At 37.9% G+C, this 25,256-nt stretch overlaps 1 protein-coding gene across 2 annotated transcripts in view; it reads left to right on the forward strand.

Annotated features, from left to right (window-relative positions):
• Positions 1 to 166: 166 nt before the first annotated feature.
• Positions 167 to 25,256, forward strand: part of NUP107 (nucleoporin 107) — a 42,613-nt gene continuing 17,523 nt past the window's right edge. The window contains exons 1-13 of one of the 2 annotated variants that reach the window (XM_068561597.1): positions 167 to 257; positions 1,996 to 2,087; positions 2,609 to 2,695; positions 3,358 to 3,476; positions 6,640 to 6,784; positions 10,972 to 11,075; positions 13,468 to 13,595; positions 14,294 to 14,342; positions 16,990 to 17,061; positions 17,462 to 17,550; positions 19,602 to 19,680; positions 21,436 to 21,549; positions 25,113 to 25,203. In XM_068561597.1, coding sequence (XP_068417698.1) covers positions 250 to 257; positions 1,996 to 2,087; positions 2,609 to 2,695; positions 3,358 to 3,476; positions 6,640 to 6,784; positions 10,972 to 11,075; positions 13,468 to 13,595; positions 14,294 to 14,342; positions 16,990 to 17,061; positions 17,462 to 17,550; positions 19,602 to 19,680; positions 21,436 to 21,549; positions 25,113 to 25,203 — 1,177 coding nt within the window. In that variant the 5' untranslated portion in view covers positions 167 to 249. The remainder of the gene's footprint in view (positions 258 to 1,995; positions 2,088 to 2,608; positions 2,696 to 3,357; positions 3,477 to 6,639; positions 6,785 to 10,971; positions 11,076 to 13,467; positions 13,596 to 14,293; positions 14,343 to 16,989; positions 17,062 to 17,461; positions 17,551 to 19,601; positions 19,681 to 21,435; positions 21,550 to 25,112; positions 25,204 to 25,256) is intronic. The other variant, XM_068561598.1, reaches the window with a different exon arrangement.

The raw sequence follows: 25,256 nt of genomic DNA on the forward strand, positions 1-25,256 counted from the left end.
GTCAACCGCTGGCACACCTTTGCGCCTGCGCAGACCGGACAAGCGCCGCAGGCGAAAGAAGTTGCGCATGCGCCGAATGGGAACGTTGTTCCTTCACCCCTCCCGCTCCTCGCCTCTTTTTTCTACAGCGTCTTAGCAAGGACGTGCTTCCGGGTCAAAGGGTTTAATTCCGGAGGGCGGGAAGGCTGAAACGCGGCGGCTAAGCTGGGACTGAGTTTGCAAGGTTCTCGGTGGGAGAAGGCTATAGCCATGGACAGGTCAGTTTTGGTGGTGACGGCCGAACCCGGACACTTGTCCCTCCAGGGTGCTGGAGGAACGAAACAGGTGAAACCCGACTTCCAGAGGAAGCCGACGAGGGCCCGGGTGCTGACCCTAGGACTCCTTTTCCGGGCTGGGAGACTGCAGCTGATGGAAGAAAGGCCGCTTGGGTCGGGAAGGGATACGGCTAATGATGATCTCCTGGTTCCCACGGCGGCTCTGCCACCTGCTCACTTTCGCGCAACATTTTTCGCTCCTGGGGTGGGCGAGGTAGGAGGTGGCCCGGCATTCGAGATGCTGAGTGACCTGCCCGAGATCACAGAGCCAGTCAGTGATGGAACAGGGATCTCAGCCCAGACTTTCTGATTACAGGTTCCAGCACCAGATAGTTACTGAATTCTTTCTATGACCCTGGCAGTATGCCAGGCACCTGCGTAAAAGATGAGTTATTCAAGGTTCTTGGCCTCGGGGGAATGTGTAGTGGAGGAGACAGCCGAGCAGTACGGAGTGATAAGTGTTTTGTACTGCTCTGTGGGAAAAGAAATGGGGAGCAATGAAGTCTCCCTGTCATGGGAGGTATCAGGAAGACCTCTCAAAGGAGAATACTTTCTAGTTGGTGTTTGAATAGTAGCAGTAGCCTACACTGGTAACTGAAACGCTCTAAATATATTATTAGCTAATTTAATTTTTCTAACAGTCCTGTCAGGATAGCTACTATGATCCTCTTTTTACACCTAACATTGGGGCTAAAAAAGGTTAAGGAACTTGGTCAGTTAGGAAGCTAACAAATAGAAGAACCAAGTTGCCAACCTGGATCTGTGTGTCTCTAGACTCCAGGAGGCTGTTTGATGAGTAAGTATTCACCAGGTAGACCAAGGGGGCAAATGTAGGCCTCTGTAAAAGAAGCAACATGTACAAAGGTGTAAGGATATGAAAGCGTAGCTGAATGGTCACATGCAGTGTATGTTTGTATGGAGTGATGTTTGTGGCTGAATATAAGGCTGAACTGGTAAGCTGGGGTCAGATTGTAAAAACCATGCTAGGAAATTTGGACTTGATTCTGTAGGCTAGAGATAGATATCTGAAGATTTTCAAGTAGAGGAAATGAATATTAGATTCTTGTCTTAAGATACAGGCCTCTTAATTCACACAATTTATTTTCTAGACTTTGGGCAGAGAATGACAAGGGCATGGTGACTACAGTAGTACTGAGACAGGAGACACCCTTAGTGTAGTCTGGGGAGAAAAAACTTGAAGGATCATTTCTCTCCAATTTACTAGATTTCTTTTTTACTTAGCCTCCCAAGTCACCAGCTTAAATAGTAGTATCCATGGTTTGAAGTATTTTGGAAACTACAGAAGATCCTTTTAAGAGTTCCTGCAATTTTAGGGACCTCAATCCAAAGAGAAAAGGTTTACCTTCATGAAGCAGTTATCTAAAACAGTGTTATAATATAGATTTAGATTCCACGTGTTAAAGTAATTCCATAGGAGAAAATAACAAGTATTAGAAAGTCAAAGAAATCTTTGTGCAGGTAAAATTTGAGCAGGACTTTGAGGGATAAGCAGGATTTGGAGCCAGAGGGGCATTATCAACAAAAATATCAAAGACTTGGCTACTGGGATGATCTGCATCTTGGCTGACTTAGGATCCCTTGGTCCAATCATGATGATAAAGTTTTTTTGCAAATGCTACATTCTCATTTCATTCACATGAGCTTGATTATGCCATTTTAGGAGTGACTTTAGAGAGATGTCATCTCCTGTGATCCGGGAGGCAGAGGTGACTCGGACTGCACGAAAACAGAGCGCTCAGAAAAGAGTTTTAAGTATCCTTTGCATTTTAAGCATGATTATAAAAATTGCAACATGTTTGGAATCAGGATTATAGACTTTTCTTTTTATGAGAGATATTAAACACTAGCTATAATAATAAAATGCTATGGACATTAGTTTTAGTTAGTTGTTTTTTTTTTTTTAACTTCCCACATGTGTTCTTTTGTAAGTATAATGCTGAAATTCAGTGAGATTCATGTTTCCCTGAAAATAAGGATGTTCCATTTTACTGCTAACCATCATACTGTGGTTAGCTTCTGCTGAGATTAGATTTTTTTTATTATTTGAAATCTGACTAACAACTTTTAGTTCAATGTGTAGCAACCTAAGACTGATAACTGAGAATTTAAAGGGGAGAGGGAATTATTTACTCTTTGCATAGAAAATATGGTAGCCATAAAATACCTTGCCCTTGAAAAATGTATTCACATATTTTGAATAGTGTAAATATGGTTCATTCTAACTTTGATGGTGTCTTTTCTACTTGAAAAACTTTTCTTAACTTTTCCTGTAGTTCGGGCATCCCAAGATGAAATTTTTGCTAATACTACACCAAGAGACCAGGTTATCCCCCGAACTCCCAGCTCATTTCGACAACCTTGTAAGATTTTTTTTTCTTGCTTTTAAAGCATTTAATAATGATAACAATAATAGCAACTAATACCGTAATATATATTATATTTTATAAATTATCTTTAATTAAAAACAAATAATAATGATTGCAGTTACTATTTGTTGAACTCTTACCATGTGTAAGTCACTGTTCTTTACATAAATGCATACTAACTATGACATAGGTATTATCTCTATTTTGCCAAGACCATTTGAATGTGAGACTTAGAGAAGTTGATTAACGCAGATAACATAGCTAGGTAAGTATGTAAGTAATGGAACCAAAATTCGAACCATAATCTGCTTACTCCAGGGCCCATGTCCTCTATACTATAGTATGCTTTATAAAATTAGAATTTGGCAAATTCATGGACTCATTAGTGTCCCTTTTTTTTATGCTCAATTATGCTATAATGAAAGCATCTCTGTTTGCAGTAAAGTTTTTCTTGGTGGGCTCAGTAGTACTAAAAGTTCATATTTAGAAAAATAAGTTGACTCTTCATATGATGGAAATGTTAATATTGAAAGTATTTATTTGGTTAGAATCTAAATAATTGAAATGTGAAAATTATTCTTTATTGTTTGTTTGCTTGTTTTCTTCCATGATCAAGGCTCACGCATTTCGAATTCTTTTTACTAACCTCTTCCTAGTAGTTACTCCAACAAACCGAAGCTTACTAAGGCAGCCAGATGTTTTCTGCATTCTTGGAACTGGAGGGAGGTCTCCTCGGCTTACACAGTCTTCGGGGTTCTTGGGAAATCTGTCTATGGTATGTAGAAAGGTGGGGCTGAAATTTTCTTCCTTTTTATTAACGTAAGATATTTAGCTAAAAAGCTTTTAATGAGAATTGAAGTCTTATTTGTCATAAAGTAATCCGGTTATGTTAATTGAAATCAGTTTTTGATTGGAAAGACTTTCAGAAAACTGAGACCCTTAAACATACTCATGTCATAGGTGGAAGCTGTGGCACCAGTGGCAGTTAGTTGCCGACAAAATGTGTTAATCTGACAGTTTGCTGATCAGAACAAATCAATTCCGATTGGTTGCTATTGGTATAAAAGCTGAGCCCAAGAAGCATAGAAGAGAAGGAAGCCAGGAGTAATCAATGAAGACTGTCATAAGGAAGAAGGACAAAGCATTAAAGGAAAGACAAGAGAAAATTTTGGGAGAAGTAGATGAGACACTTTAGGAATCACTGTGATACAGTAGTTAAAGTAGCAAAAGAAATGTCTTATAAACTGTGATACAGAATGACTTGACGTAGGTGCTTAAAATACCCTATAGAAAAAGAAAGAATTGTATCTAACTGAGAAGAAGAAAACGGAAGACTTTTGTTGGAGTAGTAGAGTATTATGGCCCATTTAGTTCCAAAAACAAGATAAAAATGGCTCTTTATTTGGCTCTGTGCTTATTAAAAAGAGGTTTTGCATGTTAAACCTCTCCTTGTCTTAGAACGTTAAATCGATCTTAGAAATATTTATTACAGTCTTATGAATTTTTAGAGTGTTAATATCTAACAGTGATCTAGTCATTGAACAGTTTTACTTTGCTTATGAAACTGGTTTATTTTGGCAATGTTTATTCTTATTCTTCTTAAAAACATGAGTGAATTGACTGCTTCTGGGTTTAAGCAAAAGAAGATGAGTTTTATTATTTACTGCTTCAGAACTGCAAGATTAATAGTAAAATTGTTACTCTTTTAAAGGCTAGGATAGAGTAAATATGTACTGATTATTACAAAATGTTTGGAAATTACTTTGTAGTCAAAGATACTGTCTTGATTTGTTTTGCCTATTTTATTTTATTTTGTAATATTTATTTTCCTTATTGTTTTGGCTGTTTCGGGTCTTAATTGGGGCGCACGGGATTTTCGTTGAGGCATGCGGGATCTTTTCTTTACGGCGCGTGGTCTCTTTGTTACGGCGCGCGGGTTTTCTCTCTCTAGTTATGGTGCGTGGGCTCCAGGGTGCGTGGGCTCTGTAGTGGTGGCGTACGGGCTCTCTAGTTGAGGTGCGAGAGCTCAATAGTTGTGGTGCATGGGCTTAGTTGCCCTGTGGCACGTGGGATCTTAGTTCCCTGACCAGGGATCAAACCCGCATCCCCTGCATTGGAAGGCAGATTCTTTACCACTAGACCACCAGGGAAGTCCCTGTTTTGCCAATTTTGATATCAGCTGTGAGAAGTGGTCTTAGATATACAGATTGCCCTGAAGGAAGTACAGTATTTGCTATGTTGATTTTACCATGTGTCTACCTGCCAAGATTTGGTTATGGACCAAAGTATTTTTCTGAATGCAAGATATCACTGCTGTGTAAGGTTTTCAGTTTGATCTTTATAATAATGATGATGAGTATCCAGAAGGGAGTAAACTATCAATCAGTCTTCGGTAGCTGAAGCTAAGCTCTCCTCAGCCCATAGTTACTACCTCACTAATATATAGGGCCCCAGCACCCATCTTTAGCATTTTTCCTTGGGGAGACTGATTTAAAGGTACATTTTTATTGTTGCTCATGCCTGGATTTTAAGTAAAGGTAAATTTAAAAAAGATTTTTATTACTATTTTTTAATATGTCCAAAAATACAATAGTAGAGTAAGCCTCCATGTATTTATTGCCCACTTTCAACAGTTATCAGCATATGGCTGATCTTGTTTCATCTACACCCACAAGCATTTCCCGCACATTATAGTTCCCAGATTTCATACCATTTTATCCATAAATACTTCAGTAGGTATCTCTGAGACATAAGGATGCTTTCTTTAACGTAAGTACAATATTGTTAACACGTCTTACCCCTCCCTACACACACAGAGTAAGTCCTTTATCATTTCAAATAGCCATTTTTTATGTGTACTTTTTTCATTACAATACGTATTTCATTAAGTGTTCATACTTCTTCAGTTGTGTCAGACTTTTTAAGTTGGTTTGTTCAAATCAGAATCCAAACAAGCTCAACACATTGCATTTACTTGGTATGTCTCTTAAGTATTTTAATCTATAAGTTCCTCCATCATTCTTTTTTTCTTTACCATTTATTTGTTGTAGAAACTGGGTCATTCATCCTGTACTATTTCCCAAAATTAAAAAATTGATTTGAACTAGTCCTAGAGCAATAGGACTAAAGCTGATATTAGTTTACTTATTAATATCAGCTTAAATATTACAAAATGGAATCTTTATTGGCTTTTTTTTTTAAAGTATGGGGTAGTGCAAAGAAGAAAACAAAAAAGCTGGGACTGGAACTTCCCTGGTGGCGCAGTGGTTAAGAATCCGCCTGCCAGTACAGGGGACATGGGTTCGATCCCTGGTCCCAGAAGATCCCACATGCTGTGGAGCAACTAAGCCTGTGCGCCACAACTACTGAGCTTGCGCTCTAGAGCCTGCGAGCCACAACTACTGAGCCCGCGAGCCACAACTACTGAGCCCGCATGCCACAACTACTGAAGCCCGTGCGCCTAGAGCCTGTGCTCTGCAGCAAAAGAAGCCACCACAATGAGAAGCCCACGCACCACAATGAAGAGTAGCCCCCGCTCGCCGCAACTAGAGAAAGCCTGTGCACAGCAAGGAAGACCCAGCGCAGCCAAAAATAAATAAATAAATAAATAGATATTAAAAAAAAGAAGGAATATACTGCCTTTTTTTAAAAAAAAACCCACCAGGACTTCCTTGGCGGTCCAATGGTTAAGACTCCGAGCTCCCAACGCAGGGGGCACAGGTTCAATCCCTGGTTGGGGAACTAAGATCCCACATGCCTCATGGCATGGCCAAAAAAAAAAAGCCATGATTTCCTTAATAAAATGGCCTCATGGCTCTCTTTTAAAAGTGAAAAACACATACCTATGGTCTTTAAAAAATTTTAATAGTATTAAAGTCTTTATTCACTCAGCAGCAATAACCGCGTTACTTTTCTGTATCTTCCTTTTATTTTTTCAGGTAACTAATCTGGATGACAGTAATTGGGCTGCTGCATTCTCATCACAGCGTGCAGGGCTCTTCACAAACACAGAGCCCCACAGTGTAACAGAGGATGTAACTCTCAGTGCTGTTATGTTACGGGAGGACGATCCTGGAGAAGCTGGTAAAACTTCGTTTGTAACACAGTAGCTTGTCCTTTTACTAAGATCAAGGAAATTATCTCCTATTCCTGAACATCATTAAAAAATATTTTTTGTTAAGCCAACTAGTTATGGTAATGGCTATGACATTTGATGTAGTAGCTCTAGAAGGTTGAGAACCTCACATTAGTTCTCAGCTGGAGCGGCATTTTGCCGTTTAATCTTTCAGTATAAGTAGTAGCGTGTTAGGTTATTAGACTAGTCTCTAATATTTTTATTCTTTCCATATTTGTGCTGTTGAAAGAGCTTCTCTTTTTCTTTTGGTTTAATTTTTATCTGACATTGTTGACGTGTTTTATTTGGCCTGGATGCTAGTGCTGTTTCTTCAGATAGTACTGTGACTATTCTAACTTTACATTGGCTATTACCATTCCCTTTTGGAAAAAAAATTTGCTTTTAGTGTCTCTGTACCTGCACATTATGACATAGGTTCTTCTTCATTTTATCATTATAAGCTAACATATATGAGTGCTAGTCAGTATGCTAACCACTGTGTGAACACTAACTCCTTTCATGGTCCATTGAATAGATACAGTAACTGTTTCCATTTTCAGGGAAATGAAACTGCGGCTCAAAAAGATTAAGTAACCTGCTTGCGCTCACCTGGCTAGGAAGTGATGGCACCAGGATTTGAAACTAAGCAGTTTGATTCCAGAGCCCTTCTCTCTCTCTCTTTTTTTCCTGATAAATTTATTTATTTATTTATTTATTTTTGGCTGTGTTGGGTCTTCGTTGCTGCGTGCAGGTTTCTCTGGTCAGTTCGAGCAGGGGCTACTCTTTGTTGCAGCACGCGGGCTTCTCATTGCGGTGGCTTCTCGTCGTGGAGCACGGGCTTTAGGCGCGCAGGCTTCAGTAGTTGCAGCACGTGGGCTCAGTAGTTGTGGCTTGCGGGCTCTAGAGTGCAGGCTCAGTCGTTGTGGCGCATGGGCTTAGTTGCTCCGCGGCATGTGGGATCTTCCCGGACCAGGGCTCGAACCTGTGTCCCCTGCACTGGCAGGTGGATTCTTAACCACTGCATCACCAGGGAAGTCCCAGAGCCCTTCTCTTAACACTGTGGTGACCACTGCTTCTTTGTAGTATTTGCCAGTTGTAAGTACTCAGATATTGAATGACTCAAAAGTACTTTGTACTTAATCTATAAAATATTTCATTTTTCGTATGAACCATGGCTGAGGCCTTAAATATTATACAGTATTGTAGTAGAGTGTATGTATTTTCCCTGAGTAAAACATGTCATTTTAGTATCTATTATAACTTTCTCAGCTACTTTGTTATGGTGTACTTAAAATACAATTCAGATGTTTCAAAATTTGGCTCATGGTTTTGTAGTAATGGTCAACAGACTACTGAATAATACATTTTGGAATCTTAAAAGACTTGTAGGTAACAAAAGACAAAATAAATTGGACTACATCAAAATATGTGTCAAAAGAACAATAGAGTGAAAAGGAAACCCACAGAGTGGGAGAATATATTTGCAAATCATATATCTCATAAGAGATTAATATTCAGTATGTAGAAAGAACTCCTACAACTCAACAATAACAGAAAACAAAACAACTCAACTGAAAATGGACAGAGGACTTTTAGACATTTCTCCAAAGAAGATATAAAAGTAGCCAATAAGCACATGAAAATTTGCTCAACATCAGTAATGTTGCATTATTAAGTAATAATTTGCATTAAGGAAAAGCAAATCAAAACCACGAGACACCACCTGAACCCATTAGGATGGCTACTGTCAAAAAAACCCACAAAAACAGAAAAACCCCAAACAAACAGAAAATAACAAATGTTGGCACGGATGTGGAGAAATTGGAGCTCTTGTACATTGTTGGTGGGAATGTGAAATGGTAAACAGTGGTGGTTCCTCAAAAAATTAAAAATAGAGTTACCATATGATTTAGCAATTCTACCTCTGGGTGTATACCCAAAAGAAGTGAAAACAGGATTTTAAAGAGATTTGTGTTCCCTCGTTTATAGCCCCATTATTCATAATGGCTAAAAGGTAGAAGCAACCCAAATGTCCATTGATGGATGAAGGTTAAACAAAATGTGGTATATACTTACAGTGGCATATAATTCAGACACATGCTACAACATGAATGTACTTTGAGGACATTATGCTAAATGAAATAAACCAGTGGCATAGGGACAAATACTGTATGATTCCACATATGTGAGGCACCTAGAGTAGTCAAACTCATAGACATAGAAAGTAGAATAATGGTTGCCAGGGTCTAAGGAAAGGGGAGAATGGGTTATAGTTTTAGGATTTTTTTTTTCTTTTTTTTTTTTGAGGTATAATTGACGTAACATTCTGTAAGTTTAAGGTGTACAACATATTGCTTTGATACACTTGCATATTATTAGTGTTAGCTAACACCTCCATCATACTTTCACATCACATAATTATCATTTCTGTGGTGAGAATATTTAAGATCTAGTCTCCTAGCAACTTTCAACTATGTGATACAGATTTATTGATTATAGTCAATGCTGTGCATTAGATTTCCAGAATTTACTCATCTTCTAACTGCAAATTTGTACCCTTTAACCAACATCTCTCAATTCCCCCACCCTCTAGCCCCTGGAAACCACCATTCCACTCTCTGTTTCTATGAGTTTGGCTTTTTTAGATTCCTCATGAGTGATATAGTACAGTATTTGTCTCTGTCAGATTTATCTTACTTAATGCCTTCAGGGTCTATCCAGGGTCTATCCTGTCACAAATAGCAGGATTGCTTTCTTTCTCATGGCTGAATAATATTCTGTTGTATATATATACCACTTCTTTATCCATTTATCCGGTGATGGACACTTGGGTTTTTTCCCTGTCTTCGCTATTATGAATAATGCTGCAGTAAGTGTGGAAGTACAGATACCTTTTTGAAAGCCTGTTTTCATTTCCTTTGAATATATACCCGGAAGTGGTATTGCTGGATCATATGGTAGTTCTATTTTTAATTTTTTGAGGAACCTCCATACTGTTTTCCATAGTGGCTGAACCAGTTTACATTATCATCAATAGTGCACAAAGGTTCCCTTTTCTCCACATCTTCACCAACACTTGTTATTTCTTGTGTTATTGATGATAGCCATTCTAACAGATGTGAGGTGATATCTCATTGTAGTTTTGATTTGTATTTCCCTGATGATTAGCGATGTAGAGCATCTTTTCAGGTACCTGTTGGCCATTTATATGTCTTTGGAGGAATGTCTGTTCAGTTCCTCTGCCCATTTTTAAATCAGATTGTTTGTTTTTGAATTTTATGAATTCTTTATATATTTTGGAGGTTAACTTCTTATCAGATATATAGTTTGCAAATATTTTCTCTCATTCCATAGGTTGCCATTTCATTTTGTTGATTGTTTGTTTAGTTGTATAGAGCCTTTTAGTTTGATATAGTCCCACTTGTTGATTTTTTGCTTTTATTGCTTGTGCTTTTGGTGTCATATCCAAAAAGTATTGCCAAGACCAGTGTCAAGGAACTTTTTCCCTACATTTTTTTTCTAGGAATTTTACAGTTTCAGGTCTTACTTAAGTTTTTAATTCATTTCAAGTTCATGTTTGTGAGTGGTCTAAGATAGGGGTCTGAGTTTGTTTTTCTGCATGCAGTTATCCAGTTTTTCCAGCACCATTTATTAAAGAAACTATCCTTTCCCCATTCAGCATTCTTGGCTCCCTTGTCAAATATTAATTGACCATATATGTGGGAGTTTATTTCTGGACTCTCCATTCTTTTCCATTGGTTTATGTGTCTATTTTTATGCCAGTACTGTTTTGAATACTATAGCTTTGTAGTGTAGTTTGAAATCAGGAAGTGTGATGCCTTCTGCTTTGTTTTTTCTCAGGATTGCCTTGGCTATCCTGAGTTTAGTTTTGCAAAATGCAGAGTTCTGTGGTCCCATGGTGGTGATGGTAACACAGCACTGTGTATGTACTTACTGCTACTGAACTGTACGCTTAAAAATGGTTAAAATGGTAAATTTTGTTATCTGTATTTTACCACAATTATATATTTTAAAAAATACAGCAGTTAAAAAAAAAGGATCTGTAGCTATGTTTTTAAGTTTTTAAAACAAACAGAATTACCTAGAAGTATGTCATTTAACTCTTTCTGTTTCTTTTCTTTTTATTGTGTTCTAGCATCCATGAGTATGTTTTCTGATTTCCTGCAGTCTTTTTTGAAGCACTCTTCAACTACAGTTTTTGACCTTGTGGAAGAATATGAAAACATTTGTATTAGTCAGGTAAGTTAATTTCACTGCATTGCTGGTCAGACTTCAGTACTCTTAAGTTTTTTTTGAACAGCATCAACTTGTGAATTTCTATGCCAAATTTAAGGAGGATGTCTTGGGGTGTAGTGACAAGTGTGGCATGGCTAGGAGGTCAGCCAGAGCAGCTCTGCTTTTTACGCTTTGAGAGTCCGTATAATATTTCTTTTAAGGACAAAAGGATTCTGCATCTTTGAAAAAGGAAGACCCAAAATATACAAAGAACTTAAAACTCAACAGTAAGAAAATAAACAATCTAACTGAGAAATGGACAAAACATGTAAACAGACACATTACCAGAGAAGATCTACAGCTGGCAAATAAGTATGGGAAAAGATGCTTAACATCATATGTCAACACAGCATTGTAAATCAACTATACTCCAATATAAAATAAAAATTTAAAAAAACACATCATGTATCATTAGGGAATAGCAAATTAAAACAACAAGATGCCACTATACACCTGTTAGAATGACCAAAATCCAAAACACTAACAAAACCAAATGCTGGCCAGGGTGTAGAACAAGAATTCTCATTCATTGCTGGTGGGAATGGAAAATGGTACAGCCACTTTGAAAGACAGTGTCTCAGTTTCTTACAAAACTAAACATACTCTTACCATATAATCTAACATTCATACTCTTTGGTATTTACCCAAAAGAGTTTAAAATATATGTCCACACAAAAGCCTGCACATAGATGTTTATAGCAGCTTTATTCATAATAGCCTAAATTTGGAAGCAATCAAGATGCCTTCAGTAAGTGAATGGGTAAATCAACTGTGGTTCATCCAGACAGTGGAATATTATACAGCCCTTAAAAGTAATGGGCTATCAAGCCATAAAGAGATGAGGATTAACCCGAAATGCATATCACTAAGTGAAAGAAGCCAATATGCAAAGGCTACATATGGTGTGATTGCAACTATACGATACTCTGGAAAAGGGAAAACTTAAAGAGAATAAAAAGATTAGCAGTTGCCAGGGTTCAAAGGGCGGTAAGGATGGAAAGTGGAGCACAGTGGATTTTTAGGGGAGTGACATTATTCTGTGTGATATTATTATGAGGGATACATGTCATTATACATTTGTCAAAACCCATAGAATGTACAACACCAAGAGTGAACCCTTGTGTAAACTATGGACTTTCAGTAGTAATGACATGTCAATGTAGCTTCAGTGACTGTAACAAACGTACCACTCTGGTACTGGATATTGATAGTGGGGGGTTAGGTTGTGTGTATTTGGGGGCAGAAAGTAATGGGAACTCGCTGTACTTCCTACTTAGTTTTGCTGTGAACCTAAAACTGCTCAAAAAATTAAGTCTCTTTTAAAGGAAAGGAAAGGACTTCAAGAAAGTATTGCATTCAAGAATAATTGAAATAATAGTAATAGCCAACATTTTTTGAGCATTTAATATTAGTTCAATAACCAATTTCTGAATTGTTCCATTATAAAAGCAGTAGCTTCATTAAATAACAAAAGCGATAATAATCATCTAGTGAATCACTGGAGTTAGGATTCCAATAGAGAATTTATTAAAGGAATGAGAAATACAGATAATACTTTTATTAAACACTGGCCTTAAGACAGAAGTAACATTACTTTGTGAATACTTTTTAAAGGGTGGGGAAACCTGTTGTTTTGGTAGTGATTCTTCATTTTCTGAATGAGACCAATCCTGTCTCTTAATTGCCCTTGATAAGGAGGTAATATTCATAACCTTTGAGAAAGGTTTCTTTTACCCTGGGTCCTTAAACCTCCTATTAAATAATTTGGTGTGTGTTTCTGTGAGGAACATCCATATCTTTCATTAGACTTCCACAAAAAGTCCTCAAATGGTTAAGAACTACTGTTTTACAGCAAGGAGGGATTTTGGTTAAGGTTTGGTTAGAAACGACAATGTTTTGGTACCAGTCTTAGGAAAATATTTTTCTTGATTTTTTTATATGGTATAAATTTTTCAGATAAAATTTGAAGATACCTTACTTTTAATTTTCATTGCTGCTCTGTTGGTTCATGTTATGATTTTGTTGGGTGTAGGTTAGATTTAGCTTATCTGCTGGGTTGATGTACAAGGAGAAAAACGTACTCATGGCTGTTATTGTTGAATCTGAACTCTAGAGTCTGTTAAACTTTTACATATATACCCACATAAACACACCTTACTTCAAATTAAGGCCATTTCTAGTGGGACTGTTATATTAACACTCAATTTAAAAAAGACAATAGACAGGAAAAATTTATAATATAAATAGGTACATATATAAAATATATATAACTAGTTTTAGCACTATGTACTTGAAGAATACAAAGTTGTGACTCAAAATTATAGAAAACCGTATTACATTTGTATTTTTAATTCAGGTGAATATACTGAGTAAAATAGTGAGCCGAGCAACACCTGGACTTCAAAAGTTTTCAAAAACAGCCAGTATGCTCTGGCTTCTTCAACAGGAGATGGTCACGTGGAGGCTGCTGGCTTCTTTGTATAGGTAAAGTTGTATAGGACTTCAAAGAGAAATAAACTGGCAGATTAACTTGGAAGTTAGAGTAAGATGTGTTTGGAAATAGGTTCTGCCATTTTGTGATACCTACCATTTCTAATGCCTTAGTTGTCAGAAGTGAGTTAACGAGGAAAGGGGAATATTAATCATAAAGCCGGTAGCTACCAAAAATTGGATACGTGTAAAGATTTAAGGAAAGTGCTAAAAATATGGCAATATTTAGAAGAGGATAGATTAAGAAAAAGAACTGACAGATACACTTTATGTAATGTGGAAGTTTGAGAGAAGTTAACCAAATTTTTCTTCTCTCAGATGCTCCTTGGTTTTGGCTCTCATTCTGTTACTTTCTCATCTTAATGAGAAAATCTTGAGAGAAAATTATATTTTTTCATTTTGGCCCTGTGAAAACATATTGAAAAGTTAAGTGTATGCTTTAGCGGGTAGCCATTAAAGACTTTGCAGTTTGTATCTTCAGTAAATATCATTTTTGTTCAGATGTCAGTATTAGATTCAGAAGGCATTTACTACTTGATTTTTGCTTTTAAAAACATGTTGGCTAAGTTAATTGGAAACTCATTTGTTTACAGTGGATGGAATGCAGGTTTCTGCATGTATCTAGCTTAAAAAGGTGATTTCATTTACTCATGTGAAATAAGGCTTTTTCATTTTGTGTTATTTTTCCCCAGAGACAGAATACAGTCTGCATTAGAAGACGAAAGTATGTTTGTAATTACTGTAAGTTTTATATTAAATTTTTTCCTTTATAAATGCTTAAAAATTCAAATATTTTTAGTAGTAGAATTTGATTTTTGACCCTCCATCTAGAGTTTCTTCATTTTAAAAATTTTACAAGTAAATAAAAGATACAATAATCAAAATTGATCTACATTATAGAGTAAAAGTTTAAAGTTCTCTTTTATCCCTCTCACTGTTCTAACAATTTAGTACGTATTCTACCAGACATTTTTCTCTGCATCTTTATACATATATACACACACAGTTTTGTGGAGGTTTTTTTGAAGATCAAGTTGAGAATGTCATTTTGAAATGTTTAGTTGAACCTTGGGAAGGTCAACCACAGTGTTCTAGAGATGCCTTCCTTCAGACAAAGGATCCTCCAAGACAATGAAGGCTATGCCTCATTATCCTCGAAATCAAACATTGACCTCCTAGGAAATTTGAGGGAGTTATCCCTCAGGCCATTCAGCAGAAGCCTTTTTTTAATGCAGTCTGGGTGAAGTGTTGCAGGATTCAGTGACTTGGGTCCTAGTAAAGGTATTAGTCAAGTTGTTAAATTGTGCAAACTTCTCTGCAGCGCTAGAATGTATTTTGTTCTCTCCTAGAGACTCCAAGCAGAGAGAAGATATAGCCTGAAGGGAATGAGTCCCCAGGCTCTGTCTCATTCTGTAAACGGTCTTTCCATATTTTTCTTTTCCTCCCAGCAGACCCAGGGGAACTCAGCCACGTTGCCCCCCTTCAAAAGTCAGCACCTTCTACAGTTAACGTTTGAACAACACGGGTTTGAACTGTGTGGGTCCACTTAACACACAGATTTTTTTCACTAAATACATACTGCAGTACTACATGATCTGCAGTTGGTTGAATCCTCAGGTACAGAACCTCAGTTACAGAGGAATGAGCAGTACAGAGAGCCAACTGTAAAGTTACATTTGGATTTTTGACTAAGGAGGATCGGTGCCCTAACCCTTGCATTGTTCAAGGGTCAACTGTATTTCTTTCTTTTAAAGCAAAATAATTTTCAAGCACTGTAACTCCAACCTGTCAAAAGTCAAACCCACTTTGGTCCTTCAGTGGATGGCACCATAGCCAACTTTCCAAGGAACCCAAGTGTTCCCTAAGCCAGCACTTCTCAAACTTTACTGTGCACATGAGTCACCTGGGGCTCTTGTTAAAATGCAGATTGTGGTTCAGTAGGTCTGGGGAGGGGCCTAAGGTTCTGCATTTTTAAGAGGCTCGCAGGTGGTGCTGATGCTGTTGGTCTGTAAACCACACTCTGAGTAGCCAGGGTTTAGACCCTGCTCTCTGCCTCATCTCAAAATTTAGTCCATCATCAGATCTTGCTCACTCTAGCTCTTCTGTTCCGACTCTGACCTCTCATCTCTGTTCCTGTTGCCACCACTTAAGCCAAAGCCTTCATCATTTTTTGCAGGAATTATGGCAATAGCTTCATCTAGTCTCCCTGCTCTATACATACACGTAGTTTTTGGGGGAGGGGGGTTGGTTTGGTGTTTTTTTCTTTTTTACCATATAGTATGATTTCATTTATACCTTATACTGAGAATTTTTTATTATTCATCAATATTTCTTAGTTTTTTTCATGTCAATTTGTATACGTTTACCTTATTTTTTCATAGTATGCCAAAGTATAAATGTGCCATAATTTTTTTCAGACATTCTGCTGGACATATTTGTTTCCAGTATTTTTGCTATAGTTATCAATAATGCAATGAACATTCTTCACACTTACCTACATATTTGAGTATTTCCTATATTTCTGGAAGTGAATTGTTGGGACAAAGTTTGATAGAGTTTGTCATGTTGCCTTCCTAATGAAATGTACTAGTTTACACTCTCACAGTGTGTGAAGATGTTTACTCTGCCATCAATCATTTGATTTTGCCAGTTGGAAGGAATTTACCTTGTTTTTGGTTTTTCTAATTAATTAATTAATTTATTTTTGGTTGCGTTGGGTCTTCGTTGCTGCGTGCAGTCTTTCTCTAGTTGCGACGAGTGGGGGCCACTCTTCATTGCCGTGCGCGGGCTCCTCATTGCGGTGGCTTCTTTTGTTGTGGAGCACGGGCTCTAGGCGTGTGGGCTTCAGTAGTCGTGGCACGTGGGCTCAGTAGTTGTGGCTTGCGGGTTCTAGAGCACAGGCTCAATAGTTGTGGCACACGAGCTTAGTTGCTCTGCGGCATGTGGGATCTTCCCAGACCAGGGTTTGAACCCATGTCCACTGCGTTGGCAGGCGGATTCTTAACCACTGCGCCACCAGGGAAGTCCTAAAGTTTTTAAATGTTAGTTTCCTAATATGCCCCATGACTGCATCCTACCCTTTATTATGATTTGCTTCATTTTGTTTTGTGTTTTATTTTTCCCGAAAACAACATCTCTGGGGAAATAGAACTTAAAAATGTTAAGCATAACCAAGAATTAAAATATCAAGTAAGAGCAGCTGCACATTGATCTAGCAGTTTGAAACTTACTTATAAAATTTTTTCAAAGGTGAATGTACAGATTTGCTATGTTAAAATGGTTATGGGTGGTTAAATATACTTATTTCAGATTCTCTTACCTTTCTGTTGAAATAATGTTCTTGAGGATCTTCTTTTCTTTCTTTCCACCATTTTTTTTTTTTTAATAGGTTCTTAATGCCAGTGAAAAAGCAGTTGTGGAAGCATTATTTCAGAGAGATTCACTTGTCCGACAAAGTCAGGTATGACTAGAATTTTTACATTTTTTTTGGTGAAATATGGAGAAAGGTAAATGACATAAAAGAAATGAAGTTTTTTAAGTCAAACTTTTTTCTTAATTTTTTTCTTTTTGATCTTTTAATTTATAATTAAAAAGAAGTAAGAACCTTGTTTTTTGTTTTCAAATAATAGCCCCACCATTTCCAGGAATAGCCTGTTAAAAACTATTATTCCTATAGAAAATATCTTTTACCATAATATTTATACATCTTTAAAAAGTAAAAACAGTGATAGAAAAAATTGTTACTTGGTATTTTTGAATTAGAAACCCTTTTTTAAAAAATTAATGGTAGGAGTAATACTACTTCAAATAAAATACTTACAGATTTTATAGTTAATACTCCTTTTCCCCCCCTTTCCTAGCTGGTGGTAGATTGGTTGGAGAGCATTGCCAAAGATGAGATTGGAGATTTTTCGGATAATATTGAGTTTTATGCAAAGTCAGTATATTGGTAAGTCACTAAACTTTTATTGTTGAAGTCATTTAATGTTGGTTTTGTTTATTCATCTTTCAACAAATATTTATTCAGTTCTTACTGAACTCAGTCTGTGAGCAAAACAGATAAAAACCCTGCCTTTGTGGAATTTATAATTGTATAGGAGAGTTAGACAGCAAATAAATATATATCCTATTGGGTGCTAAGAGCTTTGAAAGAAAAAAAAGAATCAGAGTTGATGGATAGACAATGGTAATGGGAGTTACTTTAAGTAGAAGAGGTGACCAGGGAAGGCCTCTCTAAGGAAGTAACAGGTAATAAGAATAAGAGGTTTTTAAGAAATAAAGGAGGCCAGACATGCAAAAATTTGAGGGACAAGTGTTCAGGGCAAGAACAGGAACTACAGAGACTCTAAGAAGGTAAAGCATTTGCACAAGGAGGCCAGTGTGAACACAGCAAAGAAAAGAATGGTAGGAAATGAGATTGAAGAGAGCCAGCTTATATAGGACTTTTACAGGTAGCCAAGGTAAGGGTTTGGGACTTTATTCTAAGTGTGATGGGAAGCCTTGAGAATAAAAGAATGACATGGTCTGATTCAAGTTTTCAAACAATCACTTTGCCATATTTTCTTAATAATCATAATTTGATTATCAAGAAGACAATTCTCCCATGTTTCTAGCTACTTGTATGTGGTTTTGTTTTTGTTTTTTAATTTCTTTTCCCTGCATCCTTCAGTGCTTCTAAATTATTGTAAGACCTTGAAACCAGAAAGCAAGCACCCCTAGGTTAAAGGGACAGTTTATTTCAAGACTTAAAGAAAAAGTTCAGTTTGCCTTTGAATTCAGTAACATTATATATGTATCAAGTCTATAAATCAATTTTTTTTCCTCTGCTTAACAAGGAAATTAGTGCTACCAAATTTTTTTTTTAATTAATTAATTTATTTATTTATTTATTTTTGGCTGTGTTGGGTCTTCGTTTCTGTGCGAGGGCTTTCTCCAGTTGCGGTGAGCGGGGGCCACTCTTCATCGCGGTGCGGGGTCCTCTCACTGTCGCGGCCTCTCTTGTTGGGAGCACAGGCTCCAGACGCGCAGGCTCAGTAGTTGTGGCTCACGGGCTTAGTTGCTCCGCGGCATGTGGGATCTTCCCAGACCAGGGCTCGAACCCGTGTCCCCTGCATTGGCAGGCAAATTCTTAACCACTGCGCCACCATGGAAGCCCAATTTTTTTTTTTTAAATCTTAAATCTTGGTTAGTTGTGGTTTTTCTGAGAGAAAGAGAAATTTTCATTTTCAGAAAAAAAAAATTTTTAAGTTAATATGTCCTGTTAAGGTTTTTACAAGTTTTTTATGAGTTAGTCTCCTTTTCTTGCCAATCAATAGAAGAGAATAGAGAATCCTAAAACAGAGCCACACTTCTGTGGTCATTTGGTTTTTAATGAGGCATCAAAGCAATCCAGTGGGGAAAGGAATGTCTTTTGAACAAACCATGCAGGAAAAAACTGCATATCTATGTGAACAAAGATTAACCTTGATACCTCCCTCACACTGTACCCAACAGTTAATTCAAGATGGATCATAATCCCCAATGTAAAAGCTAAAACTGTAAAGCTCTTAGAGGAAAACATAAGAGGACATTTTTGTGACTTGGAGCATAAGCGATTGTCACAGAAAGCAGTAATCAGGAGAAAGAGATTGATTTGACTTCATCGAAATTAAAACCTCATTAAAAGACATCATTGAGAAAAGGAATTGGTGGCAATCCGCGGACTGGAAGAAACATAAAGAACCTGTAGTTCATAAAGAACTACAACTCAGTAGCAAGAAGACAGCTGGATAAAAAGGACAAAGATTTGAGCAGATTCCTCACAAAAGCAGATAGGTGAATGGCCAATAAGGCATGAAAAAGTGCTCAACATCATTAGTCATCTGAGCTAAAATGCCCTTTTATATTAGCGTTTTGCATGTTTTTTCTGAGTTTGTGCTCTCTTTCTTTCCTTGACTTGACTTTTTTAAGTAGACCTATTAAAATTCCTCGTTTAAAAAAAAGTTGTACTTATTCTTTCAGGGAAAATACTCTGCATACCTTGAAACAGCGGCAACTCTCTTCTTACATAGGAAGTGTCCGTCCTCTTGTCACTGAATTGGTAAGTGTTCTTTGAAATGGAAGTTGCCTTCAAAGTTAAGTGATTTTTATTCCTAAAGGCTGAGAATTTTTATTTTCTTGGATCATTGTTTTAGTTTCCTGAAGGGCTGCATATACTATTTAACTCTAAAAAGTACTAAGTTGCGTTTGAATTTGATGGCATATATTTGAACCCATCTGTGGCCTATAGATTGTAAATTGTAAAAGAAAGTATAGAAAGTGTTCTTGATTTGCCAGCATTAAAACAAATTAATTTTGACTTTATAGCAAGGTTTGACTCTGCAGCTGTAAGGTGGTGACCTATGAAAGCTCTTTTATATAGAAAGCAGGGGAAAAAAATAAAGCTTTGTGAATTAGCTTGAGGTTAGAAGGGTCATTCTAGGATATGAGTTATAGGAGTAACAGTGGATTTGAAAAGAACGGGAGTCTAATTATTGTAGAAATGAAGGAACAGAGCTTTGTGATAGGTGGAGGCATGTGAATTAAATGTTTATAGTGAAGAGTGAGAGAAGTAAGTAGCAGTCGAAAAAATAGGTAAAATTCCATTTGGTAACAAAAGTGTGTTTTGATGAAAATTATTTGGAAACTACTGAAAGTTCTTGTAATAAATTGTAGCAAAATTACCCCTGTAGCAAGCAACTAAAAATCATTTACCCTTAACATCTGGAAAGTGGTGATTTCCTTTTGCCAGAAAGAAACCATGTTCCATAATTGAATGATTATATCTGTCTGCAAAATATTTGTGAAACTAGCCAATTGACCTATTATGCCTTCCAGTTTTTGAATTGATAATGATATTACTCAGTAACATTTGGAATAAGAATTACTCCTCTTTTAAAGTCACATTAAGGTAGCTTTTCATCTCAAATTCATCATGTAGATCAGGGGTCCCCAACCCCCGGTCCGCAGCCTGTTAGGAAGCGGGCCACACAACAGGAGGTGAGCGGCAGGCGAGTAAGCGAAGTTACATCTGCCGCTCCCCATCGCTCCCATTACTGCCTGAACCAGCTCCCCTCCCCACCCCCCCTGCCGTCTGTGGAAAAATTGTCTTCCACGAAACCGGTCCCTGGTGCCAAAAAGGTTGGGGACCGCTGACGTAGATCATGTGTGCTCTTTGCCGCAAAAGTGAGGACACTATGTTATCCCCAGTGTTCAAAGGCACATTTCTTTTTATTTGTGAAAGGTAGTTGGTAGGAATAACTGAGGGTGGAGGTATTTATTAGAAATCTGTTTTAAAATTTCTTTTGTTGGGTGTTGGTGTGCTTTGTGTAGCATTAGTCCCATACTGGGCTCTCTTGTCATATGTTCTCAGAAAGAACCAGCTAAGCACCTTCTAGTCACAGAATGCATTGTGATTCCTGCAGTTTCTCCTCTGCTCATTCTCCATCTAGGCCTCATTCTGTTTAGGATTAACTGGGCCATGTAGTTGCTACAACAGGGTAAAGCTCCAGTCAGCTTGAATTATGAGTAGAATTTCTGGAGCTGCTGGGCTGGACTAGGGCTGTTTCCAGCTTGCGTGACTGAAGTATGCACCTTTGTGGGCCAACAGAGTCTGTTTTGAATGGGCAGCAGACAGCTATGTGGCTATTTGGGACACTTGTGACACTTTCATTCCCTTTGTTACTTAACTAAATTCAGTGAATTTATTTCAGTATGTAATTCAGGAGACATTTATCATCTCTTGATGATGTTTAAATTGTATGTGCATATAAAGAATTTATAGTTGATGATTTAATTAATTAATTAATTTTTGTAGGACCCTGATGCTCCCATAAGACAGAAGATGCCCCTTGATGATCTGGATAGAGAAGATGAAGTCAGATTACTTAAATATCTTTTCACTCTGATTCGTGCTGGAATGACAGAAGAGGTAAATGATGTATACCCTGCTTGTCCAATATCAAAAAGTCACAGACTGTAAGTTGGAAAGGATCTTTGTGACCACTGAGAGTGCCTCCTCAATGCAGTAATCTTTTTCACAGTATTTCTGGATCTAACTCCCGTTCCAACATTTCTGGTGATAAAGAACACATTACTTCAGAAAGCAGTACACTTCATTTTACACAACTCTGGTAGAAAATTCTTTGTAAGAAGTCAAACTTTGCCTTCCCATTAGTGTACTGCATACCCTAGGCATAGCCCCATTATTTCTAGTTTGGATTTTTTTTTTTTTAACAAATTCAGTGAAGACTTTTTTTTTTTTTTTTTTAGTACATTTATTTATGGCTGCGTTGGGTCTTCATTGCTGCACGTGGGCTTTCTCTAGTTGCGGTGAGTGGGGGCTACTCTTCATTGCGGTGCGCGGGCTTCTCATTACGGTGGCTTCTCTTGTTGTGGAGCACGGGCTCTAGGCGCACGGGCTCAGTAGTTGTGGTGTATGGGCTTAGTTGCTCTGTGGCATGGGGGATCTTCCTGGACCAGGGCTCGAACCTGTGTCGCCTTCATTGGTTGGCAGATTCCTAACCACTGCGCCACTAGGGAAGCCCCTATTTCTAGTTTGGATTTTTAAGAGTTAAGAATAAGTCTGACCCTAATTGCTCTTCTAGTTGACACTGTCTAGCATTTGAAGACTATGATCCCCTCAAATTTCTTCCTTTTAACACCTCTTTAAAATGTAACCTCCTGGGCTTCCCTGGTGGTGCAGTGGGTGGGAATCTGCCTGCCAATGCAGGGGACATGGGTTCGATCCCTGGCCCGGGAAGATTCCCACATGCCACGGAGCAACTAAGCCCGTGTGCCACAACTACTGAGCCTGCGCTCTAGAGCCCGTGCTCTGCAACAAGAGAAGCCACGACAGTGAGAAGCCTGCGCACCACTCGCTGCAACTAGAGAAAGCCCGCGCACAGAACAAAGACCCAACACAGCCAAAAATAAAAACAAATAAATAAATACATTTAAAAAAAAAAAGTAACCTCCTTTGTGATAGTTAAGGTCTTGTGTGTAAGATGTGAAGTATGTGATTAGACAGCTTACTGGATGGCTTTGTGGACTTTTTAGATGAGGTAGTCTGATGCATAGGAGCTTCATGCTTCAGATATTATGTTGTACCTGTTTTGCTGTACTCTTGGCGATGTTCTTTAGATAGAAATATGTTAGCTCAAAGAGTTGTTTGTTCTTCTGTGTTACAAACCACTAGCATATATTAAGTAATTTTTATAGTAGTAAGTGTTGGATTATTAAACATCATTCTTATTTTTTAATTAAGGAAAGAAGGGGAATTCCCTGGCGGTCCAGTGGTTAGGACTCCGAGCTTTCACTGCCGAGGGTTTGGGTTCAGTCTCTGACTGGGGAACTAAGATCCTGCAAGCCACGTGGGTGGCGCGGCCCAAAAAAAAAAAGGAAAGAAAGAAAGAAAAGAAGTAACACGTACTCATTTGTTCAGAAAATATTTGAGTCCCAGCCACTCTGCCAGGTGATGTGCAGGATACTAGGAATCACAATGGCAAACAAGGATGTATTTTTAAAAACAAAAATAAAATCACATTATTGAAAGCCTTGAAAAATAAAAACTCTCAAGGTCCCACTACCTTTACATAATCACAGATAGTGGGGTTGTAAAATTTACTTACAAACCTTTTTCTTTCGTACATCTTTTTAATGTAATTGTAAACGTAGTATACTTCCAGAGTTTTTTTTTTTTGACATCTTTATTGAGATACAACTCAAACACCATACAATTGACCCATTTAAAGTGAATAAGTCAATAGTTTTGGTATCTTACAGTATTGATTTTTTCATTGTGATAAAAGATATATAACAAAATTTGTCATTTTAACCAGTTTCAAGTGTAAATTTCAGTGACGTTAATTACATTCACAGTGTTGCGAAACCATCACCACTATGTTTCTAAAACTTTTTCATCACCCCAAGCAGAAACTCCCTAACCATTATGCAGTAATTCCCCATTTCCCCTTTCTCTCAGCATTTGGTAACCTAATCTACTTTCTGTCTCTATGCATTTGCCTATTCTAGTTATTTCATGTAAGTGGAATCATACAATATTTGTTCTTTTGTGTCTGGCTAATTTCACTTAGAAAAATGTTTTTAAGGTTTTGCATTCAGATTTTGTCCTGCCTTTTTTAGATAGCATATCAAATATTTTAAAAATATTTTTCCATGTTGCTACATAGCTTTCATAATTTTTAAAAGTCATAAATCCAAAATGATGTTTTGGGTATGATACTTTTTAACTGGTTCAATTTTTTTTTAAATATTTATTTATTTATTTTTATTTATTTGGCTGTGCCGGGTCTTAGTCACGGCATGCGGGATCTTCGTCGTGGCGTGTGAGATCTTTTAGTCGCGGCATGTGGGCTCTTAGTTGCAGCATGTGGGATCTAGTTCCCTAACCAGGGATCAAACCTGGGCCCCCTGCATTGTGAGTGTGGAGTCTTCACCATTGGACCACTAGGGAAGTCCCTTAACTGGTTGTATTAATCAGATTCTGTAGGTTCAAATGACAGAAGCCCAACTCAAATTACTTACAGGTGGGGGATTGATTGTCTCATGGAACAGAGAAGTATAGAAGGTTATATCTGGTTGTAAAAGCAAGATTCAGGGACTTAGAAGATGTCATTAGGATACTGTATCTCCCAGGCTCTTGACACTCCTCTCTGTGGCTTCATTCTCAAGAAGCCATTTGTGTCAGTGATGGCCACCAGCAGCTCCAGCCTTACATCCTCCTGCAAGCTAGCAACCCCAGCAAAAGGAGTGTCTCTCTTTCCCAACATCTCCGGCAAGAGTCCTGGGAGTGATTCTTGTTAGATCACATGCCTAATCCTTGAGTTCAGAGATGGAATCATATGACCTACTCAAACCATATGAACTAAATGGGGAGAGATGGTTCCTAAAGAGATGATGGACCAACAAACATGTTTCTGTCTCACTGGTATGTCAAGCTCATCTGATTGGTCACATTTAACATGAAGAAATATCATCTTTATGGGCTGAATGAGCAATAGCACCCTGTCATTATAGAGACTAACAGTGTTTTTGTAATACTTTTAAATAAATCAGGGGTCATCAGCCTCTTTAGCCCATTTGTCTCTAGCAGAATTACATGCCTGTGGGCACCATGGACACCTAGTGGTAAGCCCAGAATCAAAGAGCAAAGGGACTATTAGGGAAAGAAAGAAAGGAAGGAAGGAAGGAAGGAAGGGATGGAGGGAGGGACGGAGGGACCACATGGAGGGAGGGAGGGAGAGAGGGAGGAAGGAAGGAAGGAAGGCAGGCAGGCAGGCGGGCAGAGACCACAGAAAGACATGCATATGGCTAAAGTGAAACGCCATTACTGATTGTCTACACCATTCTTTGTGACATCTATGCCATAAGTTATCTAATCCTCATAAATTGCTTGTACTTTTCTCTAAGGCACAAGTCCTTCTTCAGTACTGCATTGGTTATATGACCAACCGCTCTTTCTTGTTTCTGAAGGCACAACGACTCTGCAAACGCTGTGGTCAGGCATGGAGAGCTGCAACACTTGAAGGCTGGAAGCTCTATCATGACCCCAATGTTAACGGAGGTATTTTAATTGATTTTATTCTGAGAGTTGGGGATATATTTAGCTCTAAATGG

Source organism: Eschrichtius robustus, chromosome 13, assembly GCF_028021215.1.
Source record: "Eschrichtius robustus isolate mEscRob2 chromosome 13, mEscRob2.pri, whole genome shotgun sequence".
NCBI lineage: Eukaryota > Metazoa > Chordata > Mammalia > Artiodactyla > Eschrichtiidae > Eschrichtius > Eschrichtius robustus.